The sequence below is a fragment of the Dermochelys coriacea genome, chromosome 1, assembly GCF_009764565.3.
Source record: "Dermochelys coriacea isolate rDerCor1 chromosome 1, rDerCor1.pri.v4, whole genome shotgun sequence".
Taxonomy (NCBI): Eukaryota; Metazoa; Chordata; order Testudines; family Dermochelyidae; genus Dermochelys; species Dermochelys coriacea.
Genome location: NC_050068.2, coordinates 282,941,821 through 282,960,767, shown reverse-complemented (window position 1 = coordinate 282,960,767; position 18,947 = coordinate 282,941,821). Strand labels below are relative to the sequence as shown.

The window sequence follows — 18,947 nt, the reverse complement described above, 5'->3', positions numbered from 1 at the left end:
GGAAGGCAGGATGTGGGAAGGATGTTTAAGTTGTTCGGTGTTGTGGAGAGGAACCTTGAGGTGTGTCCTTGAATGGCCTGCTTCCCAGTGATTGACCTATTCTGTGACAGGTAGGCTCAATTTTTTTCATTAAAACATAAGAATGGCCATACTGGGTCAGAACAAAGGTCCATCTAGCCCAGTATCCTGTCATCCGACAATGGCCAATGCCAGGTCCCAGAGGGAATGAACAGAACAGGTAATTATCAAATGATCTATCCCGTCGCCCATTCCCACCTTCTGGCAAACAGAGGCTAGGGATACCATCCCTGCCCATCCTGGCAAATAGCCATTAATGGACCTATCCTCCATGAATTTATCTAGTTCTTTTTTGAACCCTGTTATAGTCTTGGCCTTCGCAATGTTCTCTGGCAAAGAGTTCCAAAGGTTAACTGTGCATTGTGTGAAGAAATACTTCCTTTTATTTGTTTTAAACCTACTGCGTATTAATTTCATTTGGTGAGCCCTAGTTCTTGTGTTGTGTTATGAGAGGGAGTAAATAATACTTCCTTATTTACTTTCTCCACACCAGTCATGATTTTATAGACCTCTTTCATATCCCTCCTTAGTCATCTCTTTTTCCAAGATGAAAAGTCCCAGTCTTATTAATCTCGCCTCATACGGAAGCTGTTCAACGCCCCTAATTATTTTTGTGCCCTTTTCTGAACCTTTTCCAATTCCGATGTATCTTTTTTGAGATGGGGCAACCACATCTGCACGCAGTATTCAAGATGTGGGCCTTCCAGGGATTTATATAGAGGCAATATGATATTTTCTGTCTTACTATCTATCCCTTTCTTAATGATTCCCAATATTCTGTTAGCTTTTTTGACTGCCGCTTCACATTGAGAGGATGTTTTCAGAGAACTATTCACAATGACTCCGAGATATCTTTCTTGAGTGGTAACAGCTAATTTGTACTCCATCATTTTATATGTATAGTTGAGATTGTTTTTAATGGTAAATGTTTTCATAGGTATTCTTAGCTGGAACTCAGAACAGCTCTTGAGAATTAGCTGGCATATATGCAGTGCTTAAATTTCTTTTTGTCTTAATTGAAGAACTAGCTTCCTGTCTTAGAAATAAGTGAATTATATGAAACGGAAAACTGACTCTGCTGTTTTCCTTCTGATAATTTCTCTGTGAAGAGTCTCTGCCTGAAGCTGTAATGAGAGAAAAGCAAGAGATAGAAGAAAACAGACATTTTTGTTGTAACTACAGACTGAGGAAAACAAGGCATATATATTTCCTTTTTTAGATATATTTTTGAAAAATATATTGTGTTATATGGTTTTCTTGAATACTCTGACATTGGAATCTCCTGTGTAAATGTGATTCACAACTTCTGTCCATTCTCTTGGCTAGGAATTCACTTCAAACTCTATTAAAATAACCACAACGTGAATATTGCTGAGTGAGCATTTTAGCAGTGATTTCTAACTGCTGTCAGCATATGGCTTTAGAGTAAACATTTGTTAAGACTTCTCCATTTCATCAACAGTTCTAAAATGGTGTAATGTCAGTGGCATATGAAGTATTGTATTATAATCTAAGCATGTTATCCTACTAAAAATATTTTGAGTCACTGATTAAGGCAACATGACACTTGTGTGAGCAACTTCAAAATAATCAATTCAAAGATTTTTGTTGATTATTCAGAAGATTGAATGCCTTTTTCTTTGTTTTGTTGTTGATGATGTTTCTGTGAAAAAAGTGAAGAGCCTGATCACTGATTACACATGTAATTTATAAGATTCAGGTGGCTAACTGATAAGTCTCCAAATATAATTGTAAATGGGGAATCATCATTGAGGCGGTATGTTTTCTAGTGGGGTCCCATGGGAATCAGTTTTTGGCCTTATGTTGTTTAACATTTTTATCAGTGACCTGGACGAAAACACAAAATCATCACTGTTAAAGTTTGCAGGTGACACACAAATTGGAGGAGTGATAAATAATGAGAACAGATCATTGGTAAGATGGGTACAAGCAAACAATACATATTTTAATATGTCTAAATATGAATATATAAATAAAATGTATAAAGATAAATATATGTCTCTAGAAACAAAGAATACAGGCCATACTTGCATGATAAGGGACTCTATCCTTGGAAGCAGTGACTCTGAAAAAAAAATTAGGGGGTTGAGGTGGATAATCAGCTGAACATGAGCTGACAGTGCGATTCTCTGGCCAAAAGGGCTAATGGCAGTCCTTGGATGCATAAACGGGAATCTCAAGTAGGAGCAGAGCTTATTTTACCCCTGTATTTGTCATTGGTGGGATCCTTGCTGGAATATTGTGTTCAGTTGTGGTGCCCACAATTCAAGGAGGATGTTGATATATTGGAGAGGGTTGAGAGAGTAGCCATGAGAATGATTAAAGGATTAGAAAACATGCCTTATAATAGTAGACTCCAAGAGCTCTATCTATTTAGCTTAACAGCTAGAAGATTAAGAGGTGACTTGGTCATAGTCCATCAGTACCTACAGGGGGAAAAATATTTGATAATGAGCTCTTGCATCGAGCAGAGAAAGATATAGCACAATCCAGTGGCTGGAACTTCAGACTGGAAATAAGATATACATTTTTAACAGTGAGGAAAAGTTCTTTGACCTCTGTTTTGTAGAAGTTCAGACTAAATGATCACAGTGGTCTCTTTTGGTCTTGGAATCTATTAATAGGAAATGATATGATGTCTATGAACATAGAGGAGAATGGGGTAACTGCGTCCAACTCAATGCAGATTGAGTCCAACCATTAAAATCTTATTTTAGACTAGATTTACAATTGCTTTTTACGAGTTTATGCATTGACCTAGGGATAGCATAAAACATTAACATTGTTTGATTCATATCAGCCCCGTTTCCCTTGTGTCTTATATTACACCATAGTTACCCCTTTGACCATCTGAGGAGTGACATTAACTGACTCTCATCCATCCTTCTGCATCAGGGCAACTTGAAAAATGGGACTTCTACAGGCTCTGAAGATCTCCAGAAGCAAAATCTTTTACTAACTGTATTTGGAGATCTAATTGTTATTTAATGTGTTACATAAAAGGAAGTTTTTCATGTGTACTGATACTGAATTTAAATTACGTATAAAAGAACATACTATGTGATGACATCACTTCTGTTGTTTTACAGATCATTCTTTGATCACTCAATGCATAGTGCACTGCCTCTTGGAATATACCTGGCAACTAAATTCTGGATGTATGTGACATGGTTTTTCTGGTTTTGGAATGATATCCTTTTTCATTTTAGTGATTTGTATATGTTTAACATCAGTGCTGAGTTCTAAATATGACCTCAAAAGTAAAGAATGAATAGTAATTTAAAAATAACTAAAACCGTTTAAAATTCTTAATGCTTAATTGGTTTTGTTAAAATAGAACTTTACTATGCCATAGTAATCAAAACTCTTAATGGTTATTTTTGTACTGCTTTAAAATTACATTATTTCTTTATGCCAGTAACAATGTTTTCCTCAAACCTTTTCCTTAAAAATGTCTATCCAAACTTTCTCTGGTTTTTTTTCATTTCTTTAGCAGAGAAATGCAAGTGGTTGTATAGACATATCAAGGCCATATGTTGCCAAAAAGGTTATAATTGCATGAACTCACGATGACCTATAGTCTTTAAACTTCAATAGCATATATGCTTTTCCTAGGATAAACAGTTAACTTCATTTTTCCTATTCACTCATATTTATCACTTCTGGTGTCATTTTTACTGGCAGTGCAGTCATAACTAGCTATTCCTAAGTAGTTTGCAAGTTCCATTTTATATGGACTTCAAAAATGTGTTAAATAAAATATTACATACAGCTTATGAAACTGAATAGAATACGTTCTACAAAAATAATTAGAATTGCTGGGATGTGACAACATCACATCTTTATAAATATTAGCCACCAGACAGAACATATAACTAGATCTGCCTAGACATAAACTTACCATGTTCAGAAAGAAAGTAGACATTGAGTCAGATTTCATCAAAAATTCAGTTTACCATATTAATCGAATTAATTCTATTCTACTTTCTCTGGGATCACACATTTTAATAATATTTTATCATTTGAACAAAGAATTAACAAACACATTGTATTAACTCCTGTTTAATTTTTACTTAATGCTCCTAGTTTTAAGTATTTTTAAATGAATGTAATGCTTATGAAAGATAATGGCTCGACAATCCAATATCACTGCAGTCACTGATATACCTTTGATTACCAATGCTTTTTCATGCTTAAAGAGTGATCTGTTACTCCTAGATACTATTTAAGCCCAACATTGAGGTTAAAAAGTAGTGTTGCAAATTTTGTTTTTCTTTTTGGGTCTTTCATGTCTCTTAGGATGTAAACATACAAGTTTGAGTGCCACTGTGCCTAAAATCTCTGAGAATCTTGTTTAAAAGTGTTAAAATATTGTCTAACATAATCAGTCAAAGATATGTAACGTTAAGTTCTTCTTTGAGTGATGGTCCCTACTGGATTCCACTGAGGGTTTACACATCTGCACCACACATCCGGAGCTGGAGATTTTTTAAGTACTAGTGTCCGTTGATCTGTGCATGTGCCCTTGGCTCACCTCATGGTTTCGTCCGAGGTGATAAAGGGCAAGGCGGACAGACTGCGTCTCCAGTTCCTTCTCACCATCTCATTATCTGGGTTGGAACTATTAGTGTCCTCTTACATGTGACGCACTTTAAAAATATACAGTTGTTCATAATTAGTTTTACAGTTTTTACCGTTTTTATTGTTTTTATAGTAATCTTTAGTAGATTGATAGTTTTAGGAGTAGGATTGGGGCTCCTTTTTGGGGTAGTTGTGGCAAGGAAGATCAATACTGTCTCTACTGTGTGGGAGAAGCCCACATTTCATCCAGGTGCATTATCTACCAGCCCTTTCCAAGTAGTACCTGAGAATGCCAGACTCTCCGCTATGGAAGCACCTGGGGAAGTCGCTATAAGACCTCATTCAGACCCTGGCCAAGCAACCTCCCTCTCCCCCCGATATATTGGTTTGAGGCTGCCAGGAGTGCACCTCTAATTACAAAGTCTGAGGCAGGCACCAACAGTACCACCATTGTGGTTCCCTGCACCAGGGTCTAGTCAGGAGGTAAGGTTATAAATCTTCCTCTAAGCCTAAGAAGGGAGAGACTCCTTCCATGAGTTTCAGTCATAGGGACAGAGTGCCCTAAAGCACACAAACAAAAAGAAGCCACATAAATTGATGGATCCACTGGTATCAAGTGGAACTAGCACACACTTCGGCATCCCTCAGAGCCAGAGAATCATCCGCTCTGGGAAAGACTGTTGCTCCAGTTCCCGGGACTTGACTCGGGGGAGGTTGGGAGAAGTGCCAGAGCTCCAATCAGTGTTTGCCTTGGAGAGCCAAGGTCTCCACACCTTCTGGGGCCCTCTATTTCCAGGGAGATATCATCTCTGGCACCAGACATGCCACTTTTGAGGCCTTGCTCGCCCCCCACTCTGACTGTGTACACAATTCTGCCGATTCCACCAGTAAACCAGCCTCTGAGTTTTCTTGCTTGGAGGACTTGAATGAAAGTCAGGGGGCATCCATCTTTTCCTGCCACCATGAGTACCAACAGAGCCTTTCTACATTGTGGCAGTATGCTCCACTCCAGCTGCTGCAGAGCCACTGGTTTCCTGTGCCATAAGGCGCTCCTCAGCATCCTCCGGATCCATTCTGCTGGCCCAATTGTTGATCCCCGTGAATACCCTCACTACCGTACCCACGTGCGGGTACTGGACTATGCCAAAAATCCAGGCTTTAAAAATCTGTTCCTCCTGCCCACATTTCTTCTAGGTCAGCAAGCAAGATCAATACTGCCTCTGCTGTTTTAACCACAGCCATCCTCCGTGATGTGCTGCCTCAGGATATATGTAGAGCGAACACATGGAGTTCAGTACATACCTTTGCCACACATTATGCCTTGGTGCAGAACTCTGCGACAGATGCCTCATTCATCATGGTGTTCTATGCTCAACTGTTCTCGTCCTTGCACCCTCTTCTGACTTAGATACTGCTTGTTAATCACCCTCAGTGGAATACAATAGGGGGTCATCACTCAAAGGAGAGGAGGTTACTTACCTGTAGTTGGAGGTTCTTCAGCATGTGTGGTCCCTATCTGTATTCCATTTCCCACCCTCCTTCCTCTGCTGCAGATCTGTTTGATTTGCGGTAGAGAAGGAACTGGAGACACAGTCAGTCTGCCCCAGCTTTTATGACCTCGGATGAAACCATGAGGTGAGCCACGGGTGCACGTATGGATCAATGAACACTATTACAAGAAAAATCTCCAGCTCTGGATGCATGGTGCACATCCATAAACCCTCAGTAGAATACAGATAAAGACCACACATCTCAAAGAACTTCCGATTACAGATAAGTAATCTCCTCGTCTATAAGTGTAGAAATTAATCATCTAGTATAAAAAGTAGTGAGAAGAATGAATGCTGGATATTAGAATGTTTGGGGCAAATTATTTTACCTCTGAACACATGCTGAGAATCCACAATGGATGATCTATGCAACAGAAGCAGTGTCAACCAAATAGAAAATGTTTGTGCAAACCAAGGGAAAGAGAATTTTAGGTCTGTTTTTTCTGATTATTGTACTAAATAACTGGCTATAGTATTATATGGCTATGTTATGAAAATGGAAGCAGACGTATAGATTAAATCCTCTTTATCCAGCTGATGTGTGTTCATTTGCTTTAATGTGGCTTTATGCAATTTGATGACTCTCATTTCCAGATACAATATGGAAAAGAATGAAGGCTACACACTAAAATTTTAAGCACAATGCACATTCTATAACGCTATAGAAGGCTCTTTGATTTGTATCTGAAAATCATGATGAACTGTCTTGCATTCAGCACTGTTACTTAAAAAAACACCTAATATGAAATAATATGCTGCACATAGTATCTTTGTTCCCCTTTCCCCTGCAAAATTGACCAATTTAAAAAGAAATTTCTGGTCTCTTTCTTGTCAAGTTAAAATACACAAATGGGAATGCCTTTTCATATCAGTGGAGAAATTTAACTATAAACTTCTTTTGCCTGGAATTAACTTGGCTCACATTCTGTAAGCTGCTTTAAGTTATAAATCTTGCATTGTATAAAAGGGAGGCTAGAAAATATCTAAAATCAGTTGCACGCTATGGCTAAACAGAGAAAAATGATACTGTGAACAGTTTAGTTTATGAAATGCAGATATCCTGGAAAATTATTCCTAAAAAAGAGCATTCTGATATTTGTTAGGGATTATTTGCAAACATCTTACTCAGCTGTATTTGAGAAGAGATTGCACGAACAGCTTTATTATTCATACACTACTTTATATCCTGTATTTTTACAACAGATATGGGGAGAAATTCCACTTGTAAACACTAAAAAAACAAAGTGGGACACATGGAGCCATTTTCAATTACTGCTGGGAGGGGTATATGTCTCCCTCTTAGCTGTTGTTTTGTATATCTATCACTCATCAATAGGGGAACGTGTTCCGATTCACGTCCGTCCCGAGCCGCATATCCATCATTTGCAGTAAGTTGCAAACCATGGATATGTGGATTGGGACTGACATAAATTGGAACACGTTTCCCTATTGATGAGTGACAGCTATGTGTAGTCATGGGTGGGCCGCAGTCCACCTACTTAACATCCAGGCCCACCCCTCCCCAGTTCTGGCTCTGCTCCCGCTTCAGCACTTGCCCCACGCTGCCCGCCCAGCACTCTAGCTGAGGAGCGGGGTTGGGGCACCGGGGCTTGCCTAGCTCCAGCTCTCCAGCTGCGGAGTGGGGTCGGGGGCTTGCCCTGCTCTGCTCATCCTGCTCTCCTGCCGAGGAGTGGGTTCAGGGTCCGAGGGCTTCCAAGTCCCCAACCCCTACTCCCTGGCTGGAGCGCGGAGTGGGGCAAGCCCCTGCACCCCGATCCCACTCCCTTCCCAGTAGGAGTGCCAGGCAGAGTGGGTCAAGCCCCGAGCACTGGGGGAGGGGGGGAAGAGCAGGTGGTGGTGCGGGGGTGCATTTTTACGGCTCCCCCCATTTTTCCAGGAGCCCCTGGCCAGAACACTCCTACCCCTCTGGCTCTCACCCAAGTGTCCCCTTCTGCCTATACCACTGTTCTACCAGCGGGTCCCCGGTATATGTCGTTTCGGTATCCGTCGCCCTTCTCAGGAACACAACCCCGACTTACACCGTGACCCGCTGTATCACATATTACTATAATAATGTAATTTCAGGTAAATTACTTTTAAATTATTTTAGTTCACTTCCACAGAAATAAACATAAATTTTGTTTGCATGGTGTGATCACTCTCATCATTTAGAGCCACATCAGACAGGGATTGGAACAAACAAATCAGTTTTAATAGTTTAAGATACAACAGAAAGCCTAATGTGTGAAACCTTGTGATTTAGCTAAGTTGCTTAACTTTTTGTGTGACTACCCTGGAATTGCAGAAAATCAGCTGTTAATCTTAAAGTTTTTAAATATTTGTCATGATACTCAGTTTCTTAACTCACTGGCTTCTGAAGTAGAAAGTTGTATTACCTTAACTGGAAATTGAATTGTGTATACTGAATTGTTATCTATATAAATAAGAGTGCTTATTATAAAACATATGGAATGTTAAATATTACTTTATAACACTTTCAGAAATGAACATAAATTTAAAATAGAACAGATCATGAAAACTAAACAGATCTTGAGATCATGTGGAAATGCAAAGTATTATTTTTACTTAATATTATTGCATTGAAAGTCCCCATAAAGCAACTTGATGTGTAATGAATCCTTTTGGAAGTGTTTTTGAGTAAAATGACTTGCCAGATTCATTTCATGAAAACTGTCACAAAGAAGAATTTCATCAGATATCACTTTACCAACACTACAGAGAATAAAGAAATATTGTGCTCTGCTCTAAGTAATCATGTAAAGCTGTAAAAATATAAAGATTCTTACTCTGACCACAGTTCTCTGTCTTATGCTACAAAAATAAAGCAGGCATGTAATTTCTTTTTTTCAATAAAGCTATAGGGCAATTTGCCAGAAGAACTAGAATGAATTTGGCATCTTATTACAAAGACTTCTAACTTAAAATTATCAATTAAAGTATGACAGCTTACAGAGCTCAGTCTCTCAACTAGCTTGTCACAAAACACTCATCCCTAATGAAAAAATACTAATAGTAACTTAGTTTTCACAATGTCACTTTTGAATACAATGATGTTGTTGCAAAGGCTTATAGGCTCTTACCTTTAAATGTCAAAATGACGGTTAATGATCTACAACTTTAACTTTTTAAAAAACAATATAATACTATCTAGTTTCTTGTGTTTACTACATTTATTTGCCAGTGAATGTTCTTACTTGGCATGTAATTCCCAAGTAAAGATCTAACAAGTAAACAACTGAAGAAAAACCAAAAGAAAACCTGTAAGGAGAGGGAAACAAATCTGAGATGGTTTAGTTCATCATCAGTGTCTAAGGATTCTGCATTTTGGCGCTTATTTGCCAAAAATTGAACGTGATACTATCTGGCTTCCAAACAACAGATAAGTTTCATTTTCCACCATATATTGATCTTGCACTTCATGTGTGCATCCTACTAAGCAGTTAGCCTTGCTTCACCAATCTGAAAGAATTAGGAACAATATGAAGTCTATTTCAAGAAATGCTGCTTGAAAACCCTTTTGTTTATACAGCAGATCTGCCTTTCTAGTACAATTTTTACTGGTAAGTCAAAAAAAGAAATCAATGGCAATCAATAGTCCAATTAAAAACTGAGTACATTATATCATTTTTATGCCTTTCTGCACCTTTGATATCCCCTCATGTTATAATGACCGAATGTCAGATTTTGAGAAGCAGATAAGGGAGTTAGGCATAAACTTTCATTCACTTTCAATGGGAGTTAGACCTCTAGCTCCCTTAGATGCTTTTGAAATTCCTTCCCCAAATTTCTACTAGCTGGCCAGTTAATGCTGATAGCTGAACAGATAAGATGATCATAGTTTTTTTTAATAAAACTTTACAAAATGAAGGCATCCCACGTACATACAGTCAAAATTATAGAGACAAATCCAAGAAAAGAACAAAGAGGCTACTAGTTTTGGAAGTGTAGATTTGAGTAATTGGATTGTTGAGTAATTGGATTTCTTCAGAATGCTCTGGGAGAGTGTCCTGATATGTCAGTGTTTATATACATACACTTGCATACACTCTCTCTCTTTCTCTCCCACCTCTGGCCCCCTCCTTCAATGTATAGCTCTGGTTCCAATCAATATTTTGCTTGATATGTTGTTGTAAATTAACAGCAATTTGTGTGTAATTGAAGCCACTAAATAGGTTGCAGTTTTGGATCGAACTTAGCTAATCAAATATTCACATCACCATTTATGCATTCTGTCACTTAAATGGGACAGTAATAATTGTTCAGAGCGCTCTGATAATTACAGTGAAAGGTGTTACTTTGTAGTAAGGTAATAAATGGGTCATAGATTTTTGCACTTTGTCTCACACAATGAAAATTCGAAAGTGTCTTGGTTAAGTTCATTTTAGTATTTTGCTTTAGGGTTAAGACCTAAATATTTCTTATTTAACCCTTTACTGCATAGAAAGTTGCCAAGTGGGAAATCTGCAGAGGGGCAGTTGCTGCCAACATTATGCTTCAGCTTTGCAGCCACCTCTACAGCTGTGTACTTCTCTCTACTTGGGTCTGTGTGAGAAAAATATTAGGGCTGAAAAGAAGTGAGGCCACAACTTTTGCTGGGTAGATAACGGAGTTTTGAGTTCATTGGGAGTTTTGAAAAATAAAGAAAATAAATAGTTTCAGCTTGATCCAAAAACGGTTGTTTAAATTTTTCAGTGTGTAGAAATTAAAAAAAAAAAAAGGGGGGGGGGGGGTAATCACAATGTTTTAATGTTACCGAAATGAAAAATTTCAACACAAAACATTCTGGTAATGTCAAAAGGAAATGTTTACTTTTAACCTGAAAAATTTCATTCAGATGTTCAGGCATTTTGACGAAAGCAAGCAAACAAAAGTGGCAGCAGGGAAGTGGTAGGTGGGGCCTCCCTTATAAGCTCCTTTAAAGAAAAGAAAACAGCTTCCAGAGGGAAGGGTGAAAAAGGCCCATCTCACAATATCCCTTAGCACAGTGGCTAGGGCACTGTCCAGTGATGTGGGAATCCCAAGTTTAAATCCCTTTTCCTCATCAGTTAGTGTGTGGACTTGAACCTGAGTCTCCCTGCTTCCCATAAGAGCATGTTAACCACTGGGCTAACTCTTTTGGTGGGAAAGACACCATCTTTGTGAATCCTTTGCTTGCTGTTGTGAAAATGTCTGTCTAAAAGTCCAAACAAAAGTTTCATTTTGATATTAACAAAGCGTTTTGATTCTTTTGGTTCCATCAAAATTAGTCCATGAACTTGGTATGAATTCACAAATAGTTCGTAGATCTGAAACTGCATTTTCTGATAAATAAATTCTTCATCCAGAAAATTTCATCCCGCTCCAGCCATCAGTGCTTTGCCTCCAGGTAGAATGTCACCTATTCTGTAGATGTTTCAAAGCGTTATGTGTTTTTCCACATACACTGCAGGTGTCCTAAAAGTTCTGTAAATTGCCATAGGTCTTCCTTGAAGTAAATTACTCTGCCGTCCAGAGTGTGCCTGCCCTTTTCCCCAGGAGGCTTCTGAATTGCCTCTGACAGCATAACCTTCCCCTACTCAGATTCTTCTTTGATCACATCACTTTTTTGCTCCCTGTTTTCATTTTTCCCAAAATTCTCTGCTGAGATTTGACCTACTCCCACCACCTTATCATTCCTCCGTAATCCTACTTCCCCATTCAGCCTTCCTTTCAGTTTCAGTATGCAAATGGCCTGTTTTCTGTCTTCACGAGGATGGTTTCTCTATCAATGCTGCACTTATCTTATGGAGTCTTCCTAATAAAAGATAGCAAGGGAGGGGTTGAACTTTGCCATTTTATCTTAGGACTGTTAGGCCTGGTCTACACTACAGAGTTAGGTTGATGTAAGGCAACTTACATCCACCTAATTCTGTAAGTGTCTACACTAATATGTCACTCCCACCGATTTAACTCGCCCACTACACTGACTTAATAACTCCACTTCCACAAGAGGCATAGAGTCAGTGTTGATGTAGTTAGGTTGATGAGGTGTCAGTGTAGATACTCCATTGCTTACCTTGATTGTTGCTGCCTTTCAGAAGCCATCCCACAATGCCAAACACTGACAGTTAAATTGATGCAAGTGCTCCTGGTGACGACGCACACCACAACGCAAGGAGCGTAGTGAGGACATGCCCAAGCAATTTAATTACTGTGGTGGCTATACGTCGCCATAACTTAGATTGACATAATTTTGTAGTGTAGACATATCCTTAGACTCTATCCATATAATCTGTGTGAGTGAAGGGTACACAGGGTGAGAGGAACATGCAGAAAAAAAAAAATCTCTGGGTTACTGCTTGTGGGGCCCAGGTGCATGAGCAGTTTTTTGGTCACAGGAACATGTTGTCCAAATTTTATACAGTAGATTTAATACAGTGGATTAAAAGTAAGGCCACAAACTGAAGGTTATAAATCCATTTTACTGGACAGAAAATATATTGTCGTTCTGCTTATTTCTTTTTAGCGGTCTAGACGTGACGTTTAGTAATTTGGAATGAATCGTAATTTTTTTCAATTGTACCTTATTGTTCATAGCAGATGTCTGTTTAAGGGATTTTAAATAGAAGATGTTTCAATTATGTTTCTGCTTTTTTTATTGTTATGACACAAATATCAGTGAAAATAGTAAGTATTTTAGAGAAAATGTAAACTCTTAAAGCAATATAAATAAAGTGAACTTATTTTTGGCAAGAGCTAATTTCAAAAAATGCACTTAGCAAGAAACTGAGTTAGTAAAAAAAAAAAGATTAAACTCAGCTTTTAATCAGTAGAGATCAAATGCAGTGGGGCATATAGTAAGTTATGGTGTACATGGGGGTATAAAAAGAGCTTGTTATTCAAGGTTAATTAGTCTTTATAGTGAGCTAAAATGCTAAGAGGCTACTGTAAAGAGCACAATATTAAAAATTAAAATTAGCTTATTAAACATTTTCAGTTACAGTTCAAATCTACAACTAGTTTCTTCCTTCAGAGAACCGAATCAGAGCAAGGAAATTTGTTTAGGGTACTATAGGGTACAAGACGTACAGAATTAATGAAATATGCTTCATTTCAGCAAACAATTGTTTAAATACTGTGGGCTTGATTCTTGGAGTTTTCCATAAAATTCCTTACATAAAATTTTACAGATTATCAATGCATAAAATGTTCAGATGCCAATTTTAGTACATACAGCCATGTAAAACACTATGCATATCAATCCATATTCAGGGTTTGATGCTGCAAAAATGTACATAAATAACAAACTTTACTCATATGGGTAGTCCCAATGACAACTGAAGTCAGTGGGACTTCACACACGAGTGACTTTACTCATGTACATGTTAGTCGGAATGGTACACCAGCATGCCAGATTTTTGGGTCCCTCAGAAGTGCTGTACTTCATGCTCATTATTGGCTATTACTAGGAAATCTATTAATTCTATGATTTAAACCATTATAAAGCTGTGTATATTCTAGCATAGGAAACATTTTTAAACTAGTGGTTATTCCTTGAATTTATATTGCTCTTGAATTTTTAAATACTTTCAGAAATACTAAGAATTCTTATTTTATAGGTATTGGATTATATATTTTAAAATGGCTTTCATTGGTCTGAAATATGAGTATTTGCTTATAAGAGGATCATGTTTCAAACAGAACCCAAAAAACCCAATAGTTTTGCTTTTTCAATTATTTTGCTTTACCCTGAGAGAGCTTTCAAATTAGTGTATAAATTCTGAGTTGAGTATCTTGGAAATGAGCATAGGTTGAGGGATTATGGCCGTGTAACATCATTCTCTGTTAGACAATCCCTTATATGGTTAAAAGCATTCTTTTTGGTGATTTTACTGGAATTCTAAGACAATGAAGACAAGCAGTCAAATGAGCATCTTATAAATAGAACTTCTAGATGTTTACTGTAAAATCAGGAAATACTTTAAGGAGATAATATTATATGGAATTTAAATTAAAAACAAAGAACAGATAGGAATAACTGAATTATGATAATTCATATTTTAACACAGTGTAAATAGTTATAAACAGGCAGTCAAACTGCCTTAAGAAAACTTCTACAGACTATAGAGTACAATAGAAGTCCTTAGGACACAATATTTTGTGCTTATTTTAAGTGTCGTTGATTTTGGCAACTTTTTAGAACAAAATTATTCTTGGTCATCTTATTTCAAATTGACACATGTTAATAATTCAGCCCAGTTTGGTCTTTCTATAATTTTTTTCATTTTGAACTTCTTTAGATTCCTTGACTTTAAACACATCTCAATTTTCTCTTTATACATCTTCCATTCCTTGCCAATAGCGTTGCACTTTTCTACAATTTTGGAAAATCCTGGAAATCAGACCCAGGAATCATTAAAGCCACAGAAGAACAAAAGAAAAAGGTAAAAAATACGACAGACTTTTTTAGGAGGATGGGGAGAAAATAACATGTCCTTTTTCAAGGATGAGTTACCTGTGTGTTTCCAAATGTTGAGTCACTTGCTGTTTAGCACAGGGAAATAAGAGTAAATTGTTGTGAAACAAAAGAAAAGCAATATCAAAAGGTTGATTCTGCATTTATCTTACACATTTCCTTGTCTTTATTTGCAAATAGTGTGCAGTTCTTACTTTCTAAATTTAACATTCATGATGTTTTAATTAACAAAATTATAGTTTAAATTTAATGAGATGGTAGTGTAAGTCTTTATATTAGGTTAAAGAAGTGAGGAGATGAGGTTGAAAGTGATGATAAATTAGGTAATCCAGATTCATTTATAGAAGCCTAAAAATCTGCTCTGTTCTACATAAGTTCTTGTACCTCTCTCATTGCAGTAGTACCTGAGTACCTAATGTACTTAATTATGGGACTAACTTAATATTAGCTGTATACAATGTTGTTATAGCCATGTTGGTCCCAGGATATTGAAGAGAGAAGTTGGGTGAGATAATATCTTTTATTGAACCAACTTCTATTGGTGAAAGAGATGAACTTTCAAGCTTACACAGCTCTTCAATTCTGGGAAATGTACTCCGTGTCGCAGCTAAATATAAGGTTGAACATATTGTTTAGCATGAGTAGTTAACATGTATTTCAAGGGACCATTAAGGTAAGTGTCCAGTGAACACCTCTCCAGAAGAAAGGAGGGGAAAAAAGCTAGGGGCGGGGGGTAATCAACACCTCCACAACATACCTTTCAAGATCCTTGCATCTTATACATGCTAATCACAACATGTGGTGTACCTCACAATGTACTAAATGCATCAATAGCAACTATGTGCGTGAAACCCAGTCAATCACTATGCTCTTGAATGAACTCGCACAGAAAAATGACAAAAGCACTATATCATCTCCAGTTTTCACAAAGAGATCACTCTATATCAGACTCTGTCCCCATCCTCAAACAAAGGTGCACAGTACCTTCAAAAGACCAGCCTGGAAGCTTAAATTCATAACTTTGCTAGACACTAAAAATCATGGACCGAGTAGAAGCACTGGATTTATGACTTATTACAACAATCTATAACAGGAGTGGGCAATAATTTTCACAGGGGCCACTCCGCAGCTTTTGGTAAGTTGTCATGGGCCGCACATTTCTACTATATTAATGGAGGGGGCTCACGGTCTGGGAGGGAATTGGGGTGCAGGAGGGAGCTCCGGGCCGGTGCAGAATGTTGAGGTGCAGGAGAGGGTGACGGGTGTGGACTCTGGAAGGGAGTTAGGTGCAGGAGGGGGCTCCGGGCTGAGGCAGAGTGCAGGAGGGGATGCAGGGTCTGAGAGGGAGTTTGGGTGCAGGAGGGGATTCCGACCTGGGGCAGGGTGAGGGAGGGGGTGCAAGGTGCAGGCTCTGGCCGGGTGGTGCTTACTACAGGTGGCCCCCCGGACCACAGCGCAGCAGGGCTCTGGAAGTGGCTGCAGCCAGCAACTGCTGGCATGTCTCTGTGTGCCCCTTGGAGGGAGGGGGGCAGCGGGTCTCCATGTGCTCCAGTGCCCACAAGCACCGCCCCCTGCAGTTTCTGGCCAATGGGAACTGTGAGGACAGTGCTGGGGGTAGGGGTAGCATGCGAAGCCGCCTCCCCTGCCCGCCAGAGGCGTGCAGAGACGTGCCAGCAGCAGCCGGCCACTTCCAGGAGCAGCGTGGGGCCACGGCAGGCAAGCAGCCTGTCTGAGCCCCCACTGCACTGCGGGACGTTTAGCTGCCCAGAGTTTTTTCGAGGGGGCAACCAAAAAGCCTGGCAGGCTGGACAGAAATGTTAGATGGGCCGGATCTGGTGCACAGGCCGTATTTTGCCCACCCCGATCTATAACCCACTAACACCCATCCCAGCTTTCCCCCATGACTGGAGAGGTGTTAACTGGCCACTTCACCTTGAATGATCCTGTGAAATATGTTTTAACTGTTTATGCTAAACAATCTATTCCACCTTGTATTTAATTGTGACTCATGTCTATGCTGCAGTTAGACACCCGCAGCTGTCCTATGTCAGCTGACTCAGGTTGAGGCCATATCTACTGTACCACTTATGTCAGCAAAACTTCTGTTGCTCGGGTGTGAAAAAAATACGCCCCTGAGTAACAAGTTTCTCCAGCATAATTGGTAGTGTGCACAGCACAGTGTCAGCGCGAGAACTTCTCATGCCGACATAGCCACCACCACTCTTTGGAGGCGGTTTAATTATGTTGACAGGAGAGCTCTTTCCTGTCAGCTTAAGGTCTAATGTAGACATAGCCTAAGTAGCTGTTCAATTGTGATGTAGACGTTTGGGTTCAGGCTGCAGCCCAAGCTCTTAGATTTTCCCACCTTGCAGTGTCCTAGAGCCGGGCTCCAGCCCAACCGCAGACATCTACACCCCAATTAAACAGCCCCTTATTTCAAGTCCTAGGATCCTGAGCCAGCTGATAAGGGCTAGCCATCGGTGTCTAATTGCATTGTAGACATACCCTCTGAGTACATTTCCCAGTCCTCAAGAAGAGTTTTGTGTAAGCTTGAAAGTTTGTATCTCTCACCAACAGAAGCTGGTTGAATAAAAGATATTATCTCACTCATCTTGTCTCTAATACTAATCTATCCCACACACCTTCTGGGTCTGGTGTTCTGTCCCATCAAGTGGCACCAAGGTCCCTTAGAGAGAATTAAATGAGTCTGCTGTAGAGGCTCATGCACTAAGCTCCAGAGGTCCCCGGTTTGATCCTGCCCAATGACGACCGGGGTCTGTCTGCGTTCTAAGTAAGAGCTTGTCCGGATTTCAACTGGGAAGTCTCTGAAGCTCGGGATGCGCTTCCTCACTAAGGGAAGTATGTAACCCACACATCTCCTGGGTGTGGTGTTCTGTCCCATCTAGTGGCACCAAGACCACTTAGAGAGAGTTAAATGTCTGCTCTACAGCCTTAGCTAAAAAGCAGTTGTCTTTTAATTCATGCTGTAGAGGCTCATGCACTAAGCTCCAGAGGTCCCAGGTTCAATCCTGATGACCGGGGTCTTTCAGTGTTACACTAGCTGTCACTTTAAATGTCATTGCTTAAAGATTTTGCCAATTCTGTTTTAAAAATGAATAAAACTTACAAGTTACTGTAATTTAAATATACTACACCAATAAAGCTAGAGTTTCTACTGACAAAATATTGACTTCTTTTAGAGTTAAGCTTCTTCTTTGGTTCTGATGTTGAGATAGACATCTGTGATTAGCTTTCATTGGCATTTGAGAGTAATTCATCTTGGCATATAATTAATGACCAGATGCATTTATAATCTTTTACCATGATCATTTTCTGATATTCAAGCCCGTTACTGTTAGCAGTTCTAACTTGCCCTTTTTTTAAATGAAGTTTTTGAGCAATCAAACCTAGGAATCCCACTCTCCAGCATGCTATGCAACTCACTGCAAATCACAGTGGAATGACTACAGGCTGCCTGGAATTATATATTTGTCCGTGTGCTGAGTAGTAATCTCTGATGAGGTTGTGATTGGTTAGATTATTTTTGTTTACATGATAGATCAGTTGTTTCTTTAATATCAGTGAACGTGCAGATTCAGGCATACAGAACCGCTTTTCCGTTACTGTACATCCACCAAGTTGGATGCTGGGTTAGTCCAATCTAAGTACCATTCCTTCAGCAGGACTAAATAATTACGGTAAGTAGAATTTTAACACGTTGTAGAGTAGTAAGTAAGCCCCTTTGTGGCCTCAGTTCAGCAAACCACATAAACATAGGAGTCCCATTGAAGACAATGGGACAGCTCACCTACTTCAAATTAAGCACATGCCTCAGTGCTTTGCTGAATCAGGGTCTAAAAAAATCAGCCAGTTTCCATTCTTCTTCCATCAGGATTTTGTCATTGTGCTAATGTTATGGATTTTTTGATGCACACACTTTGTAACTAATTCAGCTCTAGAATGGACCATCATAAAAATGACCAGCTAAAATATTCTGGGCATTGTAGTAGTTTCCTCACATTGCTTCGTAACTTACCTTAAAGTGAACCAAAGTCAGGGCACCAAATAATTTGTGCTTCCCCTCCCTGTTGAACAAATAGGCAAGGCAATCCAGCAGACCACGGTAAGTATATCTGGAAATGCCAGCAGCTTCAGAGTTTCCAGATGTTTTTTCTTTTGACATGCTTGCCCTTTTCAGTGACGTTTTTCTGCTTCCTAGACTAATTTGAAGTAGTTCAGGCAACTCCCTGCTTTCCAAACTG

General features: G+C 39.2%; 1 protein-coding gene across 5 annotated transcripts in view; it reads left to right on the top strand.

Annotated features, from left to right (window-relative positions):
* ZDHHC17 (zinc finger DHHC-type palmitoyltransferase 17) overlaps window positions 1-18,947 on the top strand; it is a 132,612-nt gene that overhangs the window by 88,974 nt on the left and 24,691 nt on the right. For all 5 annotated transcript variants that reach the window (XR_006274484.1, XM_038386999.2, XM_043493007.1 and 2 more), the window contains exons 10-11: window positions 3,189-3,289; window positions 14,529-14,653. Coding sequence is in view for 4 of the 5 variants with exons in the window: in XM_038386999.2 (XP_038242927.2) it covers window positions 3,189-3,289; window positions 14,529-14,653 (226 nt within the window). In the remaining variant the exon portion in view is untranslated. The remainder of the gene's footprint in view (window positions 1-3,188; window positions 3,290-14,528; window positions 14,654-18,947) is intronic.